The 18484-nt window shown below is 38.6% G+C and overlaps 1 protein-coding gene across 2 annotated transcripts in view; it reads right to left on the bottom strand.

The window, feature by feature from the left end:
* Positions 1-18484, bottom strand: part of LOC148651609 (collagen alpha-6(VI) chain-like) — a 58515-nt gene that overhangs the window by 29094 nt on the left and 10937 nt on the right. Inside the window, exons 2-12 of one of the 2 annotated variants that reach the window (XM_088602148.1) lie at positions 14944-15058; positions 13181-13264; positions 11883-12473; positions 10820-11440; positions 9402-9965; positions 7471-8019; positions 5124-5693; positions 4188-4760; positions 3169-3512; positions 1361-1439; positions 728-873 (exon numbers count right to left, since the gene is read on the bottom strand). In XM_088602148.1, the coding sequence (XP_088458274.1) occupies positions 728-873; positions 1361-1439; positions 3169-3512; positions 4188-4760; positions 5124-5693; positions 7471-8019; positions 9402-9965; positions 10820-11440; positions 11883-12473; positions 13181-13250 (4107 nt within the window). In that variant the 5' untranslated portion in view covers positions 13251-13264; positions 14944-15058. Of the gene's footprint in view, positions 1-727; positions 874-1360; positions 1440-3168; positions 3513-4187; positions 4761-5123; positions 5694-7470; positions 8020-9401; positions 9966-10819; positions 11441-11882; positions 12474-13180; positions 13271-14943; positions 15059-18484 lie in introns of both variants that reach the window. The other variant, XM_088602150.1, reaches the window with a different exon arrangement.

Raw genomic sequence — 18484 nt, 5'->3', positions numbered from 1 at the left:
GTGACCATTATCACAACGAGGCCACAGAAGTTACTCACACATTTTATTCATGATCCTTGTAGTCACAACAATTTCACAATAATATAAGGGCACAACGGGGCAGCACGGCGGCGCACTGGTCAGCATCGCTGCCTCGCAGCGCTGACTATCTGGAGTCTCTCCCTCAGTCTCCTCCAGGTGCTCAGGTTTTCTCCCAGAATCCAAAGACATACTGGTAGGGTCACTGGAGGGTAGAGTCATTGACTTCTGGTGAAATTGGGTCATTGGCTTCCGGGAAAATTGACCCTGGTGTGATTGTGTGTGTGTCTGTGTCTGTGTCTGCGTGTGCTCTGTGATGGACTGGTGTCCCGTCCAGGGTGTAGCCTGCCCTGCACCCGTTACTGGCCAGGATAGGCTCTGACTGCCCTGTGACCTTAAATTGGGTGAAGCAATTAGAAAATGTATGCTCGAATAAGGAACTTCCAGACAAATACAACTACTACTTCCTTTAAAAGATTAACAACTAAAATGCTTGCTTTAATGAGGTAAACATTTTTTGATTGCTGTATACACAAAAAATTACAAAAAAGGTACACAAGAATTTTCATGACATATTGCATTGAACGGGTAATCATGGGTAAAGATGGTAATTCAAATAGATTAAATTCTAGGCCATGGGAAAAAGCAAAAAATCTAAAAAAAAATCATTGCAAACACAGAAACCTATAGAAAACAATAAAAAACGTACAATTATTTTATATAAGGATGTACTTGTAGCATGGTTTTCAATGACCAGCTGTGGCTCATATTCATATCCTCTTCCAAACTCAATATATTTAAGATTGTCAATAGCTGATGTTCCTCCTAGGGCAACAGTTATCAGGGCATCCAGTCCTGTAATCAACCAAGTGGAAAATCAAAATATTAACTATTTATCAGAGCACTTGGTTAGTATACTGAATTGTTACCTTTCAGGGATTGTGATTAAAAGCTACATCGTCCTTATTATCTTTAATTGACGTTAACTTGTCAATTAAAAATCAGATCTTACAGTATGTCGCCGAAAGCAAATATCAAACCGTGAATGTTTGTGTAAAAATCAGAAATAAACACATTTTCAAATAAACATAGTGTAGGAATAAGCAACAGTTACAAAATGGGTCAATTTGGAGAGTATATTTACCATTGTGAAATATTTCATTGTAGCAGAACACTTTAAAGGTTACTGTATAAACTCTCCCGGAAATGCAGAGTGTATCAGACACAAACAAATGTATCTGACACCTGAAAATCATGCAACACTCTCCAGCATGCTCTAAACTTGTATATATCTTGTCTTGTGCTCCATCTTTCAGTCCCTTCAGAAACCTTCACAGAATACCTTGTGCTCTCAGCCATTTAGAAGTGTCTTCAAGTGTCTCTATGTTCTCATCCAGTCCGTCAGTAAAGATGAGTATGACCTAAAAGACAGTAACACGAAGTAATGAACATCACTGGGATGGTCCGTTTCATAATATAACCTCCTATAACACATTCAGGGGAAAAACATAAAGAAGTTTGCATTAGTAAAGCATCTACGGAAGAATGATGAAAAGGCCCTACATTTTGGTGTGGGCCTAAATGATCCAATGGTATAACCAACCGAGTGCAGTTATGCAGTATTACGCAGCACTAAAAGAAACTAGTGTGCTTTTTTAATAACCTGAAGTGAATTGAAATGACGAATGGCATGGAGTATACGGTGGCTGTGGGTGCTGTCCGTACGATAGGAATGGTAACGACTTTCCTGTGCTTCCCGGATCTTTGTCTGGGCTGTGCACTGTACCTAGAGTATGCTTTTATGTATCAGGGTGTACCCTGCCTTGAACCTGCTGCCGGCCGAGATCTCCCAGGCTCCCAAGAAGCAGTTAGAATGAGTGAATGGATGTTTTATCCAGTCCGATCAGGGTTCCTTGCCTCCCTAGTGTCGTTAGACTTTATGACTCGGTTTTCATTTTGCCGTTTACTGCAACTACATTGCATGAAAGGGACAAAGCGGTTATCCCAATATCTTTCTGCAGGCGCGAAGGTGGAGTGGTTGATTTGAAACTAATACATCCATGATATTGGAAATTTCGAGAGGGGTGACGACAACCAAACCGCTTTCTCCCAGCTGTCGAAATCCCACTCATTCTCAACGTCATTTCTCATTTGCTCTTTTTGCACTTCGTCTCATCCCTCTTCCTCCCCATCTGCACCTCTGAAGCTGCCTGTTGCTTCACCCCTCCGTCCCAGCCTCCTGTTCCTGTGGCTGAGGGGCTGACTCTCAGACATGGGGTCAAGCTTAATGTCGCTGTATCTAAACACTCAATAAACATGCTCAAACACATCTAACTCTTGGGCGTCATCATTCCTCATGAAACACTATCTGACAAATGATACAAATCCCATCACATAGGAACATATGCTATTTAAATGCAAGTAGTACAAGTTCTTTAAAATTTTTAAACATTTTTAATAGATACAACAATAATATTCCTTGTCCCCCGTACAGCATACTACCATTGTCTGTGACCAAAACTGGAAGACATTTGGCTTCATATTGTATTTGTTTCATTTAATTCCAAGTAGGTAACAGTGTCCAAGTCAATAAATATGGATAAGTAGCCATAAAATTAAAATAATAGCCTTGAGGAAAGGGTAGCATTCATTTATGTGACAGGAAAATTATGGTTTGCAGACTACTCCGTTGTCTAAGGTGTTTGCCCCTGTACTACTGTACAAGTGAAAACAAATCTCAAACTTTTTACAGGTACCTGAATACAGAACAAAAGGTGCAAGAATAGACAAGTGTTTTTTTATCATGCTGTTTACAATTAGAATTTCCTTCTACTTATGGTTGTAGATTCAGAAGGCATGAAGACACATCAATTAGGCTAATTATATATCATATTGAATATGATAAAAATGTCCCAAAGGTTAAAATTAAGCATTATAGGTTAATTGTAACCAAATTGTTAAATTACTGAATTATATAGCATAGGCAGAAGTGTCACATTATTCAATTTTGTTTGACAATAAACACAATTGCTTTTTGCATGCAATGAAAAGATGGTATTGAAGCTCTTATGTTTAAGTGCAGTAAATACACTATTGCCAGTATCTTGGCATTACAATCACAAATTGCAACTATGAAATATAAACACTCACCTTGGTGTTTGATTTTGTTTCACGTTTTAACTTCTCCCAGAGGGACTGCAGGTATACTTTATTAAGAAGAGAGGGCTCTTTGACTCTTAGTTTTTTCAAATCATCAATGAAATCTTTTTTAAAGTTTTGAAATTTGGTATTATACTCCTTATCTGTGTTGTTAATACTAAACCCAAAACTGATTTGTATTGGCGATGAAGGAGTACAGCTAACTTCATGAGGAGAGTTAATTTCCTGTAAAATATTGAGGAGGAATACATCCAAGTAATGTTGGACAGAAAGTAATGATGTCCCTACTGCTTGGTTTGTAATGTCAATACCAACTGCGATGTCAACACTGCAGTCTGAAAGAAACAATGTAGATATATGTTAAAAATTTAATAACAACATACAAGTCTTCAGTATTTGGTTCTGTATACAGTACATGCCTTAAGCTAATCAGCATTACTAAATTGTTCAGCATCGACGGCCTTTCTATGTTATCTAAAAGTAAATGTTTTTAAAATTAATTATAACACTTTAGTATTTTTAGAAACTTTGCATTTGAAATAAACAATGGGATATAAGATAAAAGTGAATTTTACAATTAATAAACATAAAAAATCTTTAGATTGATTATGGTCTTTTTTCAACCATTGCTTAATTGTAAAAAAGGATTGCACCCAAACTTTAACTACTTTTTTTGTTGAATTTATGATTCCGTAAAATAAAATATAAAAAATATTAACAGTTAGCAGTTTAATAAGCAGTTCTTTCCCAGTCTACTTCCTAGCTTTTTCTTTGTGCTCCCAATTATACCTCATTGATAAGAGACAATATCTATAAAGTACAGGTCTTACAAGCTGGATTTGGACAAATCCAGTGCCCAGTGTATTTTAAATTATGTGATTATGGTCATCTGTAACATTTCAAATGCTTTAAACAAACGTCCTATTTTGTCCTAAACAAACATGTCCTATTTTGACAACGTATCTAACAATTTCATTTAACAGTCTTGACTGAAACCATTCAGTACTCACTGGTGGGCTTAAACGGTTGGTCACATAGATCTCTGGAAAGCCTCTTTTTAATGTGGTCCAGTTGATCAAAATTGTCTACCTTATACACCCTGTCCGGACTTCCAGCAATCTCCGTGAGCTGAGTGGCATCCATTCTACCTACGCCTAATGCATACAGGTTTATATTGTCTTTTCGGAGATCTTGAGCTGCCTGCGAGACTGAATCCTGCGATTCTCCATCAGTGATCACAAGTAAATACTGTTCAACTCCCTTATGTTTTCGGCTGCCGGCAGCCCTGGTAAAGAACTCTTTCACATTTCCAAGTGCGGCTCCTATTAAAGTGTTTCCATAGATCTGTTGGGTTTGGTCTATTTCATTGTCGAATGCCGATTTGCTTTTGAATGAACCGAGATTGAAATGTCTTGTGTATTGATGGCTGTACTGAGCTAGGCCAATTTGTGCTTTTCCATTGGTGATGTCGAAACCGTCAGCCACGTTTCTTATAAAAGTCTTCATGGTGGCGAAATCTCCTGGGTCAATGCTGCTAGAACCATCAATTAAGAAGACAATGTCCACCTCCCCATGTTCACAATCTGAAAATAGAATTTAAAAACAAATAATTAAATAATTATAGAATAAACATATTTTTCATGATTTCTTTTTCTATAGTATTTGCCTTATGGTGTCTTAGCAATATTTTTAAATTACCATTCAAATATCATCATGATTTTAGTGGGCAAGAAAACCTTACAATTCACTCTAAATGTACACTAAATTTCACTAGAAGTCAATGTCTTATACAGGGAATCGTGCTACATGCAGATGCACAGTACTCTTTACTTGTATCCTACAACCCATAGCACCCACTCCTTGCGCTAACAAGGCTGTCTGTAAATATAAGTGCATTCATTTAAATGTATTGCATGTGAAGCTGCGATTGGCTTAAGTTTACTCACATGGTGGGGTAGTTTTACAGATTATTGACGAAAAGTTCTTATATATATCTTTCAACTTATCAAAGTCTTCCACATAGAAGTAATGATCTTCAGAGCCTCCAATGACCAGAAGTTCATCTTCCGATGCATTCTTTATTCCAATAGCATAGGTGATAATACCAGATTGTCTGATGTACTGGGATGTTTCGTTCAAAAGACTCCTGTCGTGGGATTTTCCATCTGTCACTGTCACAAGCAACTGGGAGACCTTCTTCCGCCCCCCAAAAGCTTCTCCCAAACGCTCCATGGAAAAGTTCATGGCTGCTGCTGTGTACGTCTCTCCTGTTAATTGCGTCATCCCTCTGATTGCTTGAATGAGTGATTGCTTGTCAAAGTTTTCTTTCAAATCAAAGACTTTCTCAGTCTGATTGCTGTACCTGGTGGCCCCAATCCGTACTTTATCTTCGCCAATGTCCGAGTTATTTACCACAGCATACATGAAGTCCTTCATGCTTTCAAAGTTGGTGGGTGAGATACTTGAAGAGGTGTCTATGACAAACATTATATCTGCAACATTTATGTCCAGGCATTCTGTAGATTAAACAAGATCATTTTAAAGTAGTTGGTATTAGTAGTTAAAATAGTAATACTGAGTAGTATATAGTGTTTAAAATTAAAAGAACTTCATCACTTATAATTTAAATACCAGGAAGATAACAAAACCTTTTTTAGTAGCAAGTGCTCTGACATTTTAATGAACAGCCAAACAGTTTACTTCATTATTCCAACTAACATTTGTCTTCAACAAGGCTGTTCAACAAGGAGGCTACTGCGAAGGTCATAGGTTAGTAGCATGTAAGACTACGTTCGGAAGCAGTACAATCAATCAATCTGTGACACGCACGTCACACCAGGCGCAGATGCTTTCCTGCTTGTCTTACAGTCAGAAAGACTGTTCACTGGTCTCTGAGCCCCAGATGCAACAGGCTATTCCAGTTCATGCTTAAATGTTCAATAGAGCTTGTGTCTCGTGAAAAGGCCATTTAAAAAAAAACTAAAAAACATGGTCCCTTGGAGCCACTAATAGAGCATACCAGTAACAAGTAGGAAAGAAAGAATCAGTGAATTTGTGCTGCTATTTGGTGTGATTTATTTCTAGGAGCCAAAAAGCCACAAAGTAGTCATGGAATTAACTGTTCCAATTTTTAGCTTTTCCTTTACTTCAAGGATTATGTCAATTTTGTTAACATTCTGTTGGCACTCAAACTGAAGGATATCCAACCCCATTGATGATAAAACTGCTGTGATCCTCTCCTACAGCTACTGGAGATAAGACTACAGTAGATGCTTCCCAGAGTGAAACAAGTAACTTCAATGTCTGAAGAAATTAGTTAATAGAGTCTCTGAGGTAACCCACAATGAAGTCCCATACGGTGTTAGGGGGGTCTGAACTTGGCTTTTTTAAAACAGTCAGTGCAAGTAGTCTGCCTTGGGTCTAGTTATGAGAATGACAGGTGTTGAGGATTTGGTTCATCCTGTGGTCTAGCACTAAGGATTATATGCTGATGATCAGGCTGTTGACGAAAGGGTCCATCTGTTTCAATTTAGTTGATCAAGTTGATCAAGTTAATGAATCACTAGATTTTTCCTGTTACCAAGAAAAATATTTGGCAGAATTCTGGCAAGGTGCAGACCCACTCTTTCTTTTGGCCTGTCATGTGACCTAAAGTTCAATTTCCTGTCTTGGACAATGCTGATCGTAGTCACATGTTTGAATCTTTAGTCTGGTTTCAACTGAGAGGCCAGAGCAGAGAAAATGAGCAAAACTTATGTCCTTACAATGCCTAATAAAATCCTGAAATCATAGCAGGTGATCGGTTCTCATGTCATCAGTTGTAGTGTCCTTCCTCACCCGGCATTTTCTTCATTTGTTAGTTGTTTTTTGGATGATTGGCTGATTTGGATTTGAGCTAGAATCACTGCATTTATGGAATGGTTACAGTTTCTGCAGACAAAGAGATGCCTAGGGCAGGACATCAATCCCTTAAAGGTACCATCCTGGTGTGTGTCACAGACTCAGAATATGCTAATTATCAGGGATATCCATCTCAGTGGCATTCCCAGTGAATTTACCTAATCAGTAAGCCGCTAGGGTTGTTGTCTGGCTAAGGCAACAGAAAGGTTATTAAGTTCTTTAATTAATCTTCTTTAATTTTACGTGTAATAATGTATATTGCCATTACATTGCATTTCACCACACAGAAAGTTACACTGTTTTGCTTTGTTACTTTGTAACCAGGAAACAATTAGCACATTTTCTAGAGATTAGTATTTTTAGAAGAAAGTGATGCATGTAGAAACAACTTACCTTCCTTGGGAATGCAGATACTAAAGATCACCTTATCTAATATCCCAAATAAAGCTTCATAATTCTGAATGTAAAAGATGTTTGCCGGGGAGCCACTTATTTCCTCCAGCTGAACATAATTTGCACCAAAAACACCAATTGAGAAAATAAAAATCCCCTCATTTCGCAGAGCTGCTGCAGGTTGTAGAACTTCATCTTGAGCTTCACCATCTGTTATTACAATAAGGATCTTATTGACGTCCTTACGTGCTTTTTGAAAATTTTTAGATACTGAATGAAGGGCTTGTCCAGTCAGAGTTCCTCCACCTAGCTGGTTCATGCCATCAACAGCCTTCATTAAATCCGATGCTTGAGAGTAATCATCCAGTTCAAATTCATCCTGTTGTAGGTGACAGTACTGCTTTGCACCAATACGCACTTTGTCTCTTCCAATATCTAACTTTTGAATGATCTTTTTCATGAAATCCTTCATCTTTTGGTAGTCTTCGGATTTAATGCTCCCTGAGCTGTCAATTAGGAAGACAATGTCTGCTTGATTTTTCTTGCAAGCTGTAAAATAAATGTTTTCATTATTCTTAATAATGAATGGGCAGTAAGACATACAGTAACTACCATCATGCTCAAATCTCTAAAATGCAGCCCAGTCTTTCATAGAGGATTAAATGCTTTTTCAAAATAATCTTTGTCATCTTTGAACATCTGGGTGTTGCAGTGGACAATATTATTGTGACAATATTATTATCAATTTCCGGAACCAAGCCCTTAAAATGTGCTTCTTTTTCATCAACAGAGGATACCCCAGCAGCGTTATTGACAGGGCCCTCGCCCGAGCCAAAAACACCCCTCAGACCATCAACCCAATTAGGAACTCCCGCCGTAACAACCGCATTCCCTTGGTGCTTCCCTACCACCCCAACACACTTCCTATCCCCAGGACTATTAATGACAACTTTTCCATCCTACAGGATGATCCCTCCATTGGGGCCATCTTTTCTGACCGCCCCATCATCTCATATCGCTGACCACCTAATCTGCGCAACCTTCTTGTTCACAGCTCCCTTGACCGCCCCCAGCAACCATCCACACCAGGCACTTTCCCTTGAAACAGAGCTCGCTGTATCACCTGCAAGTACACAGCCACCACCACACTCATTCAAGGCCCCTCAGGACAATTCCGGATCACCCAGACAGCATCTTGTACCTCCAGCAACCTTATTTACTGTATCTCTTGCAGTAAATGCCCAGCCATCTACATTGGGGAAACAGGAAGGAGACTCGGAGACCGCTTCAGAGAACATGTTTGGGCTGTGAAGATTAAAGATCTCTCAAAGCCTTTTTTTTTCTCATTTCACCTCTGACGGCCATGATCACACTAATCTCTCCGTCTGTGTTCTCAAGGATGGTTTTCCTAACTCCAACATCAGAAAGACTAAGGAAACTAAAATTATCCTGCGGTTAGGATTACACCTTTCCCCTTCTCTCAACGACAGAAATATTCTTCTCAATTCTCTCTATTCATTGTTGGTTTCACTTTACGCCTCCTGATTGGCCTCTCTTTCTGTCCCCTGCTCCCGCCTCTCGCTCCTCCTCTCTCCCAGCTTTTGTTCACCTGCTACATAATTGCTTACTGCCCTGTCTTTCTCACACCTGAAGAAGGCTCCATGGCTGAAACTTGTTTTCTTTCTTCTCTTTTCAGCATGGAATAAACCTATTACTTGTTCCAATATTATGATGTTAATAAGAACTGAACTGGAATGAGACCCAGGTATCATACTGACCTACCAGGAACGGATTAGACTCCCTGATCCCATTACATTTCCTGGTTTAGCGCACAATTTTTATTGAGTAGACTTTTTTTTCTCATTTACACATTTGTAAGTTGAATCTTAGAGTGCTCATGAATGTCAAACAAGTCATAATTACTTTCTTACCTTCTTCAAAACAGATATCCTGAGCAATATCATTCTTTATATCTTTCAGAAAATCAAACGTCTTCGTATACTTGTACCTGTGATCTGACCCTGCAATTGCTTTAAGTTCTTTTTCAACTGCTGCACCAACACCAATAGCATAAGTGATAACTCCATCTCTTCTCAGTTGTTCTGAAGTCATATTTACATCCACAGGATCATGTGAAGCACCATCAGTTAGGGTTATAAGGAACTGAGGTACTTTCCATGGTTTTATTTTTACTGATGTTTTCAGCCATTTCTGCATTTTACCGAGAGCTTTTCCTGTATATGTGTTTCCATACTGCTGGCGGATATTTTCAATGGCACCTTGCACTTTTTTCTTGCTGCTGTGCTCAGTTTCTCTGAATTCCAAGTGGTAATCAGTTGAGTATTGGGCTATTCCAATACGGATATGATCAGGTCCAATGTTGAAGACATCAACCACACCAATTAGAAATGTCTTAACCTCTTCAAAATCATTTCTTCCGATACTTGTGGACCCATCAATAAGAAAATATATATCTGCTTCTTGTTTTAAACATCCTGTATACAAAATGAAAAATGGCAATATTTAGTTGAAATAATATGAAAAACTGTCAATTAAACTATCATTCTGAAAGCAAAAAAAGATAATGTTAAGGACAAGAGGTAAAAGTTTAAATTCACACTACAACAGTTTCCTGAAATCTAGGTTAGATGCTACTTTAAAGTCTTTGGATGAATTTGAAACAGTTTATGACAAACCCTAGGTGTGATAAACAGATTAGAATATGCTTCAACTTGCAACTGTCAATAAAATACTACAATACTAAAAACATGCATTGCATGAAAACTACTAAATTGGATCTCTGCAGAAGATAAATATGTTTGATTGACTAATTCCCTCCCGTGTTTTAGAATTATAAATTCATCACCTAATAGATTTTTAGTTAAAAATAAAGGCAAGCAAATTCAGGTTAAAGGTCTCTGTGCTGACGTTGTTGGAAATTTAGAATTTTGACTAAGCATTCAGAAAGTTAAAACCATCAATTAACATGATATATACACAGGGTACTGCAAAAATGTTTATAATACCACAAACAACACAAATAAGCCAAGATTAAAGACCTTTAAAAGAACATACTTATAAAGGCATTTACTGCAAAGTGCCATTGATCACAATATTCTAAAAATAACACATGTATTTAAAATGTAACAATAAATTACTCTAATTAAATCTAAAACCTAATTAATTAATTAGTCAAAAATACTAGCCAAAAAATGTACAAAATGTCAAATAATAGGGCAGCATACTAGAGGGTTAATTTCAGTGCTCAATATAATAGTCAACTGTAACTTTTATAAATTGAAATGAAAATAGTCTTTCCAGAGAATGTCGGTGCCAACGTTAATATTACCTCTTTTCAGCTTGTGGGTTTCTTCGGGGACATTAGTTACTCCTCTGATGATGAAAGAGCAAATCTTGGTTGCTATAAACTCTTGAAGTCCTGATAACTGTAAGAAAGTCTTTGTAGTGGAGAGGTATTCTCCTGGAGGATGTGACACAATTTGACTGAGCTCGTCTTTGTCAGCATTTTGGATTCCCACAGCGAAGACCGTCACTCCGGCACGGCGAAGAGCAGTGGCTGCCTCACTCACATTGTCGGTGGACTGGTTATCCGTGATCAGAACTGCAATTTTGTGTACAGCTGTTCTGCTACCCTTTTCTTTTGTAAAAAGCTTCTGTGCTGCAAACCGTAAGGCTGCACTCGTATTGGAAATCCCTCCAGCTCCACTGTACTTCAGTTCCTTTATGTGCTGCAGAACGTCCTCCCGACGTCCGTAGCTGTTCAGGTAGAACTCCACGTGAGGCTGGTCAGAGTACATTGCGAGGCCAATCCTCATGGTGCTGTTGGACACGTTGAAGGAACTAACAGTTTTATACAGGAAAGACTGAATCTGCAAAAAGTTTCGGATCCCATTGTCGGTAGAATTGTCAACTAAAAACACGATATCTGCGATTTTTGACTTATTGCACACTAAAAAAAAAGAGAGAACAAGAAAAAGGTGATTAGGTATTTCCTTGAGATTTTTTAGAAAAGGTCTGAATTACATTTTCCAATTACATTTCCATTTTCTTTTCTGTAAAATGACTTTAACATTTTCTTTACAATTATTTAATTTTTTTGTACTAATAGTTCATGCTGATTCATTTTTACTCATCTGTTTTTCAGTAAACTTGTCCAAATGGCATTTGACTACGAGTGCGTACACACATACAGTGTAGACCTCAGGCCCAAACCATTGTCTTATATTCAGTTTATCCTGTATACAGTATGTCCTGTACATGCAGTGATCTAGAGAGCTCCCTATGGGTATTTAAGCACCTGCTTGTTTTGACTATATGGCCCTATAGTTACTATATAGTTTGTTAAATAAAATCAGCCACAAAAACCACAAGAAATCAAGAAAACAAATTACCGGCTGGTGGTTCGCCCATTAGTTCAAGGTGATTCTGGACTTCATTTTTGATGATGTTGGTCATATTCTGTGAGAGCTTTATGAGAGAAACATTCTGGAAGGTTAAATGAGGCATGCCCATTTCTTTCAACTCTTTAGGGTCAGAATTCTGAAGTCCTATGGCTATGATTTTGACCCCTTCGTTTTTTATCATGGTAACAGCTTGCTGAATATCATCCTGCGACTTTCCAGAGGTCACAACAACTAAAAACTGAGGGTACCCTTCACCCTTGCGACTCCCAAAGGACTCGTTGAAGTGCACTTTGTATGCGTGTGTGAGCCCAGTGCCAGTTTTCAGATTTCCACCCTTGTGAACGAAATTCTTTCTGATGTAGTTTATGACTTGACTCTTTGTTTTGAATGTGTTGAGAAAAATTTCCTCCTTGGCATCATCGCTGAACTGCGAGATACCTATGCAGTATTTATTAGTTCCGATATCCAGGTCTCCTGCAACTTTGATAAGGAAGTTTTTCACCTGCTTAAACAATTCACCCTCGACCTGCTGGGAACTATCAATTAAAAACACAACATCTGCAAAGGGGGATGCTGTATCTGAAAAGAAAAAATAAGAGAATGATGAATGATAACTGAACCTTCTGTCCTGGATTCCTTTGTTAATACTGTATATGTCACATTAACATACTGTATACAGTTTTTCTTTTTAATAGTCACAGTTTGATGTGTCAGCTCTTATTAAAGATAGTGTTCAGCAGTGTATGGATACTTTAAGCCCATGCAATACAAATCAATATATCGTAATTGCCCCTGGTCGATGATGTTTGTAGTTGAATACTGCAAGTTATCGTGAATCAAGGTCTCATGACTTTGTCATTTTGTGAACCACTCTGTTGTGCATCCTGCATTCTAGTGCGGTTTTGCTTCACACTCTGGTCCACTTACAGAACTCCCGGAATTCTTGCATTTAATTCTTTGAGCTCCCCTGGCAAACTTTACTATGATGTTCATCCCCCAGCAGTGTGGTCAGTGTGACAGCTCTCCATTGACTGGGGAAACTAGATCATGCTCTTATTTGTCCCCAGTTTCCTGTATAGTTTCTTTGCAATTTAGAAGCATTGGAAGCATGTGCTTCACAGTACTTTGTTCTCAAGACTGATTTGAAAGATTGACCGTGACTGTATGTAATACCTGATAGTAATACATAATAAAATGATAAATAATTTTTTAACAGGAATCTGAACCCTTTACCATCTGAATTTAAAAACAAAAAAGCAAGAAATGATAAAGCAGTGAGGTTCTACCAGGTTTCTGAGCTGTGCATGATGGCACCCACAGGAACGACACCAGTGACAGAAGCCAAACAGCCTCCATCTTCACTGACTGCTCTCTGTCTAAAAACAAAAAGCCCATTAATGCATTACTGAACAAACACAGCAATAACAGAGATCCTGGATACTTCTGCTTTTCTCTTCGGCATTTTACTCTGAATTTACTGATTTATATTTCAAGGGGATGTTTTTCTCTTTAGAAGACAACATACTGTATAAAGTTGAACAATGATGGGTTTGACAAACACAGTGTGGGTGGCAATAGAGTGTGATCCTTTTTTATTTTTGCAACAGGTATCCCTGAATCCCGTATTTGTGGATCAGTGTTTTATTATCAATATTTTATTTTTCATTGTTAAATATATGGATTAATTATTTTTAAATCTTAAATTCATACCATATATACTTTTATAAAGTAATTTTTTGTATTCCATTCCCCCCTTAGCATGCTGTATACAGCACAGTATTTTCAAATTGCATTTACATTGATTAACACAAAATTAGAACAAAGATGTCGATTACTAACACACCCAACTTAAACAAGATAAATTATTTTCAGATTTATACAAAAAAATAAATAGGGCAAAAACTGAATGGTTAAATCAAGTATAAGTTTGAATAAATACTTTCTGTACTATTAACATGGATGAAATACAATATGTGCAGTAGAAAAGTCAAAGACTTAAGTTGTATCTTGGCATTTCTCAAAATGACCTATTCCATTTTTGTAATGTATATTAGATTTATAATTGTTAACAGCTTTGGAGCCTTCAAAACAAATAGATCTTGAATTATCACATTTTCTCTGCTTATTAAATGCAATCCAGATGCATTTAAAAGCAGTGTCAGAAATTTTGAAAGTGCTAAAGAAGGTCAGAGGAGACACAACAGTCTAAATGGTTTTGAAAAATGTCATGCCTGAAAAACAAATAACACTGCGAAATCATGGTATACCATACAAGTCTCAGTGCTGTTGTTCTTTTGGGACTTGCAGAAGTATTTGGACTAATTATCTTTGTGCAGTTTCTGTATTTCCCAGCCAAGTACAGCAACATCCTGTTTGAATCGTGAGCGAATGCAACTACAAGATAAATTGTGAATGGCAGAAAAAAAAACCCTTAGGCTAAACATGCTGCTCTTGAACTAGATCAGTGCTGAAACTGATATGTGTAGAATGTAATTTCGTTGTCACATCCTCTATATACATTTGCTCAAGTGATTTAGTGCACTCTAGTTTCAGTAAACTTCCTTTCATACCAGAATGCTGTCTCCAGTAACTCATCTGTTCTCCCCTTACTCGTATTGCTTTCTCTTCTCACAAGCTTGAATCTCTTGTTGTTGTAGCATTTCGTCGATGCTATTATTTAACTTGCATTGCATACTGTAGGCCATGACAATCCGAAGAGAGCTTTTATTTCTACTAAATGAATGATTGTTTTAAAAAAACAGAAAAATAAGATGTGTTGTTGTTTCTCTGTAATATACACTAATATTGAAGGTGTAATATGCAGACCTAGATTTGCAGATGAGGTTTATACTACACTGCACACTGCATTCATTTTCTGTTGGCTGTACTTATAAAATATTTTAGCTCTTCTGGTAACGTAGTTCCATCAGTACACTTTACAAAAATTGAAATTCAGAATTTAGATGACACTAATTACTATATGATAATTAATCAAAACAACTTAGATTTTGGTCAAGTGTGTGATACCTAAAATAACCCCCTGCATTACCTTTATTGAACTTACCTCCGTGCACATGAAGATTCCTGTTCTTCCGGCAGACAGTTTGACAAGATGCGCAGGTCCCACTAGATCTGAAATCAGCCGACTGGGGAACCGTCACAACCTAACAAGAGACATCATTTTACTATTCAAACAGTGAACACATTCTTTACGTTTCCATAGGTGGTTTCACAGGGGACTTCTTAAAAATCGAGGACTATTTCTAAGAGCCCTGGTATCATAAACTACTGTGGCGGAGCAGCGCAAACCGGGTCGGGCGGAGAGGCCGGCGCCGGAGGAGAAGCAGGAGCCAGGCGAGCGGCTTCACAAAGGTGGAGGGCTTACTCCCCGGTTGGTTACAGAGCTGCGCTGCTCACCAGGGAGAGACAGAGGCAGAGACCGCAGGGAGAGAGAAAGGGGGAGCGCAGCTTCTCTTAACAGGACGAGCGCTAAGGGGGCCCCCCTTTTCGTACAGCGGAAGGGAGGAAGCCTAGCTCCCAAGGTCATGGGGTACCGGCACCGTCCATAACTCCAGTGGGCAGCAGAACCCAACAGTATGAATATGTGTATGCTCCCAGGGGCAAGAAGGAAAGATGATAATCACTGAACAGAGTGTACATACACTCACATTCTGGCAAAACTGCACACCTGTAGAGGGAGGACTGCGCCTCGCCTCACTGTTGCACATACTGTGGTGGTTCTGCTCCAGATTGTGCCTCAAAAAAGGTCCCTTTACAATCAGTGGGTTTGTGAAACAAAACGTGCACTTGTACACGTACTCAGAAACGGAACCCAGCCCTCAACTCCAGAGCAAGAAGCTAAACGGGGAAAATACAAGTTGAGAAAGTGAGGAGCGTTTCTTTAAGACCTGTGGTGTTAGCTTAGCTCCAAAGAGCATGAGGACTACCTTACTTCAAACACGACCTTTGCTTGAGAACGTTTAATCGAAACCTGTTCCACTTTAAAATAGTTTAAAAAACAGTCTGGATTAGTGGGATTGAGGGCACTCACATCTTCAAAGTTTCAGAAATATCCCATGGTGGGAAGTAGAGTCAGTGCTTGGATATTTAGCACAAAGTGCGGTTTGCAAATCAAGAGAACTTGTGTTCACATTTCACAATGCATAAGTAAGTCCTCATCTAGAATATAACTTTCTATTTAGTCGCCACACCGCAAAAGTAACAGGCAGTTGCATGATTTCCCAAAAAGTTAAAAGATCAACTGGAATTATTCTCAGTCTCAGAGAACTGCAGACAACTTGAAGAAAGTCAGTTGAGCAGAAGCCTGATCAAATGGATACCTAAAAGAGAGTTCATTTATGAAGGAGAAGGAAAAAAAAATCTTTCGTACAAACAGAGTGTTTGGTGCCTGGAAAAAGCTGCTCATCCAAACTCCAGGCTCCTTCAGGAACCAGTTGGCTTCTTCCTTGTTGGGTGTCTTTCTTATGATTTTAAACTTATTCCGCCTGCCAGCAAACCAGCAGGTTTCACCATCTGTTAAATATTTAGATCCTTCCCATTCCACTCACCCTCCCTCCACACTTCCCCTGGCTGGTTTCGCGCACCGCGTCTTGAGATCGAGACCGACAGCAGGCGTGCCTGCACACTAATACTGTACATCACCTGCAAGCCCCAGTAGGAAAGTCAGTCTTTCTCAAAAGTGGAGCAGGTCTGGAAACAGGAGGATGAGACAGACGAAATCCCAGCGCTGAAGGAGCAAGCGATTTGAATCTTCACTCCTGGATACCTACGGCTACACTTCAGCCCTCCAGTGAATCACCTTGTGCACTTCATGACATAAAACCGGTTTTTGAACATGGAAGGCAGATACCAATGTCTCAATCAATACAGATGAGTAAAATAATAGAACAGAATATTGATGTACACCAGCCTCAAAGATGGTTTTAAACTACATGAAAGCTCAATATAATCCCATTATGGTCACACTAGTTTGTTTTATTTATGATGTCAAGAAAAATGCTACATTACCCTAAATTTCTGCTTGTACTCTTAAAAACCTTTCTTTATTACAGAGTTCAGCAGGAGACTTTTCATTCAGGGAAGGTAAACGTTAAAATGTAAAATGGGTCTGGGCATCACTGATATAGTCATTGATGTATCTTTCATACATTCTTTCTTTTGATTGTGTTAGGAGCTCCTTCAGAAAAATGATGTTAAAGGTTAGAGAACATAGAGGGTTTCGCATTTCCAATTACAGTGAATGGCAGGAGAGTACCCATTTCTACAGCAGAGAAATGTACTGTATTTTAAGTATTTTGAGAGCAGTAATTTGTGCACCAGTAAAACAGCTGCCCACAGTTCTTGATCAGACCCACCTGAGTTCAGAGTCCTTACTATTACCCCCCTGCTCCTCAATATGCATACTGTACTGTATATACTTATATATACTCTGTAATACACATCCAGTGAGTACATTTCTGCTGCTTTAGAAACTTATGTCTTTAGGTAGTGAAATACAGTAGCTGCAGTCTCCTGGATGGATGTTTTTGCACACTTCTAGCATTTTGAGTTGAAACTACAAAGCCAAGCTTTCTATTGGTGAAGAAACAAATGCAACTCTTAAAAACCTTTTTGGTTTAATTATTGTAATTTAACTGTTACTCTTTGCTGTTTGCCACTCAACCAGATAAACAATCAAATAGCAAAATGGTAAACGAGTTGGGAATGTTAAATTCATCTGGGAACAGTCCTATTTTCAGTTCTAATTGTGTAGCCAGTTGACTTGAATTATTTTGAAATCTGGCACAGACTAGTGGTCTCCCACATGGATTCAGTTTTTCACTTGTCTATAGTTAAGTCTTACATACAGTTGGGCTGTACTCTGACCTTTTAAAGTCATTATTCAATCTCACTTCAACAGTCTTTTGTACTCTTAATCCTAATCTATCCATTTTGTTGACTTAAAGTATTACATTTGTTACCAGAAAGGCTTTACTTTTCAAAATCTTTATAAAAGCGATGAATTACTGGAGTTTAATAGTATGCTTTATTCCTATGTCGCAGTGTTCTTCTTTAGAAAAAAAAAAACACTGGAAAACAAATGTGTTTGCCAAGTCTGGAAAGAAATCGTATATGATATATGTCTGCTCTAGGAATGAAACTGCTCAACTAGAACGCAAATGCAAAAATGCCTCTAATGGAAATCAAACTGTGCTGGAAACCTGCAGCAGCTCACCCATACCACTTCCTCCCCTGCTCTCCTGTTAACTTCTAAATCTCTTGACGTTCCTGCTCTCTGCCAGTCTTCTGCTATGCTTACTGACCTACTGCCTTCTTGCATTGCTTCACAATGCACGTCTTCTACAGCAGCTGCCTGTCATTTTCTGGGTATTACAGTCCGAGTGTTGGCGATCTGCACCACTGCTGCCGCCTGCCTTTCCCTCCCTGTCGTACAGTTTTATGTACGCCTTGCAACAATACTTTCATTGCTCATGCCGTTTATTTGAGAGCTTGGTCAGTGTTACCCCCTTGCCTGCCTTAATTCTGATAATCAGTATCTGCTGGAGATCAAGTCTTAATCGCCATCAGCT

Source organism: Lepisosteus platostomus, chromosome 12 (genome assembly GCF_059453375.1).
Source record: "Lepisosteus platostomus isolate fLepPlt1 chromosome 12, fLepPlt1.hap1, whole genome shotgun sequence".
Taxonomy (NCBI): domain Eukaryota; kingdom Metazoa; phylum Chordata; class Actinopteri; order Semionotiformes; family Lepisosteidae; genus Lepisosteus; species Lepisosteus platostomus.
Note: the sequence above shows the minus strand (reverse complement) of the source record. Positions and strands in the feature narration are given on the sequence as shown.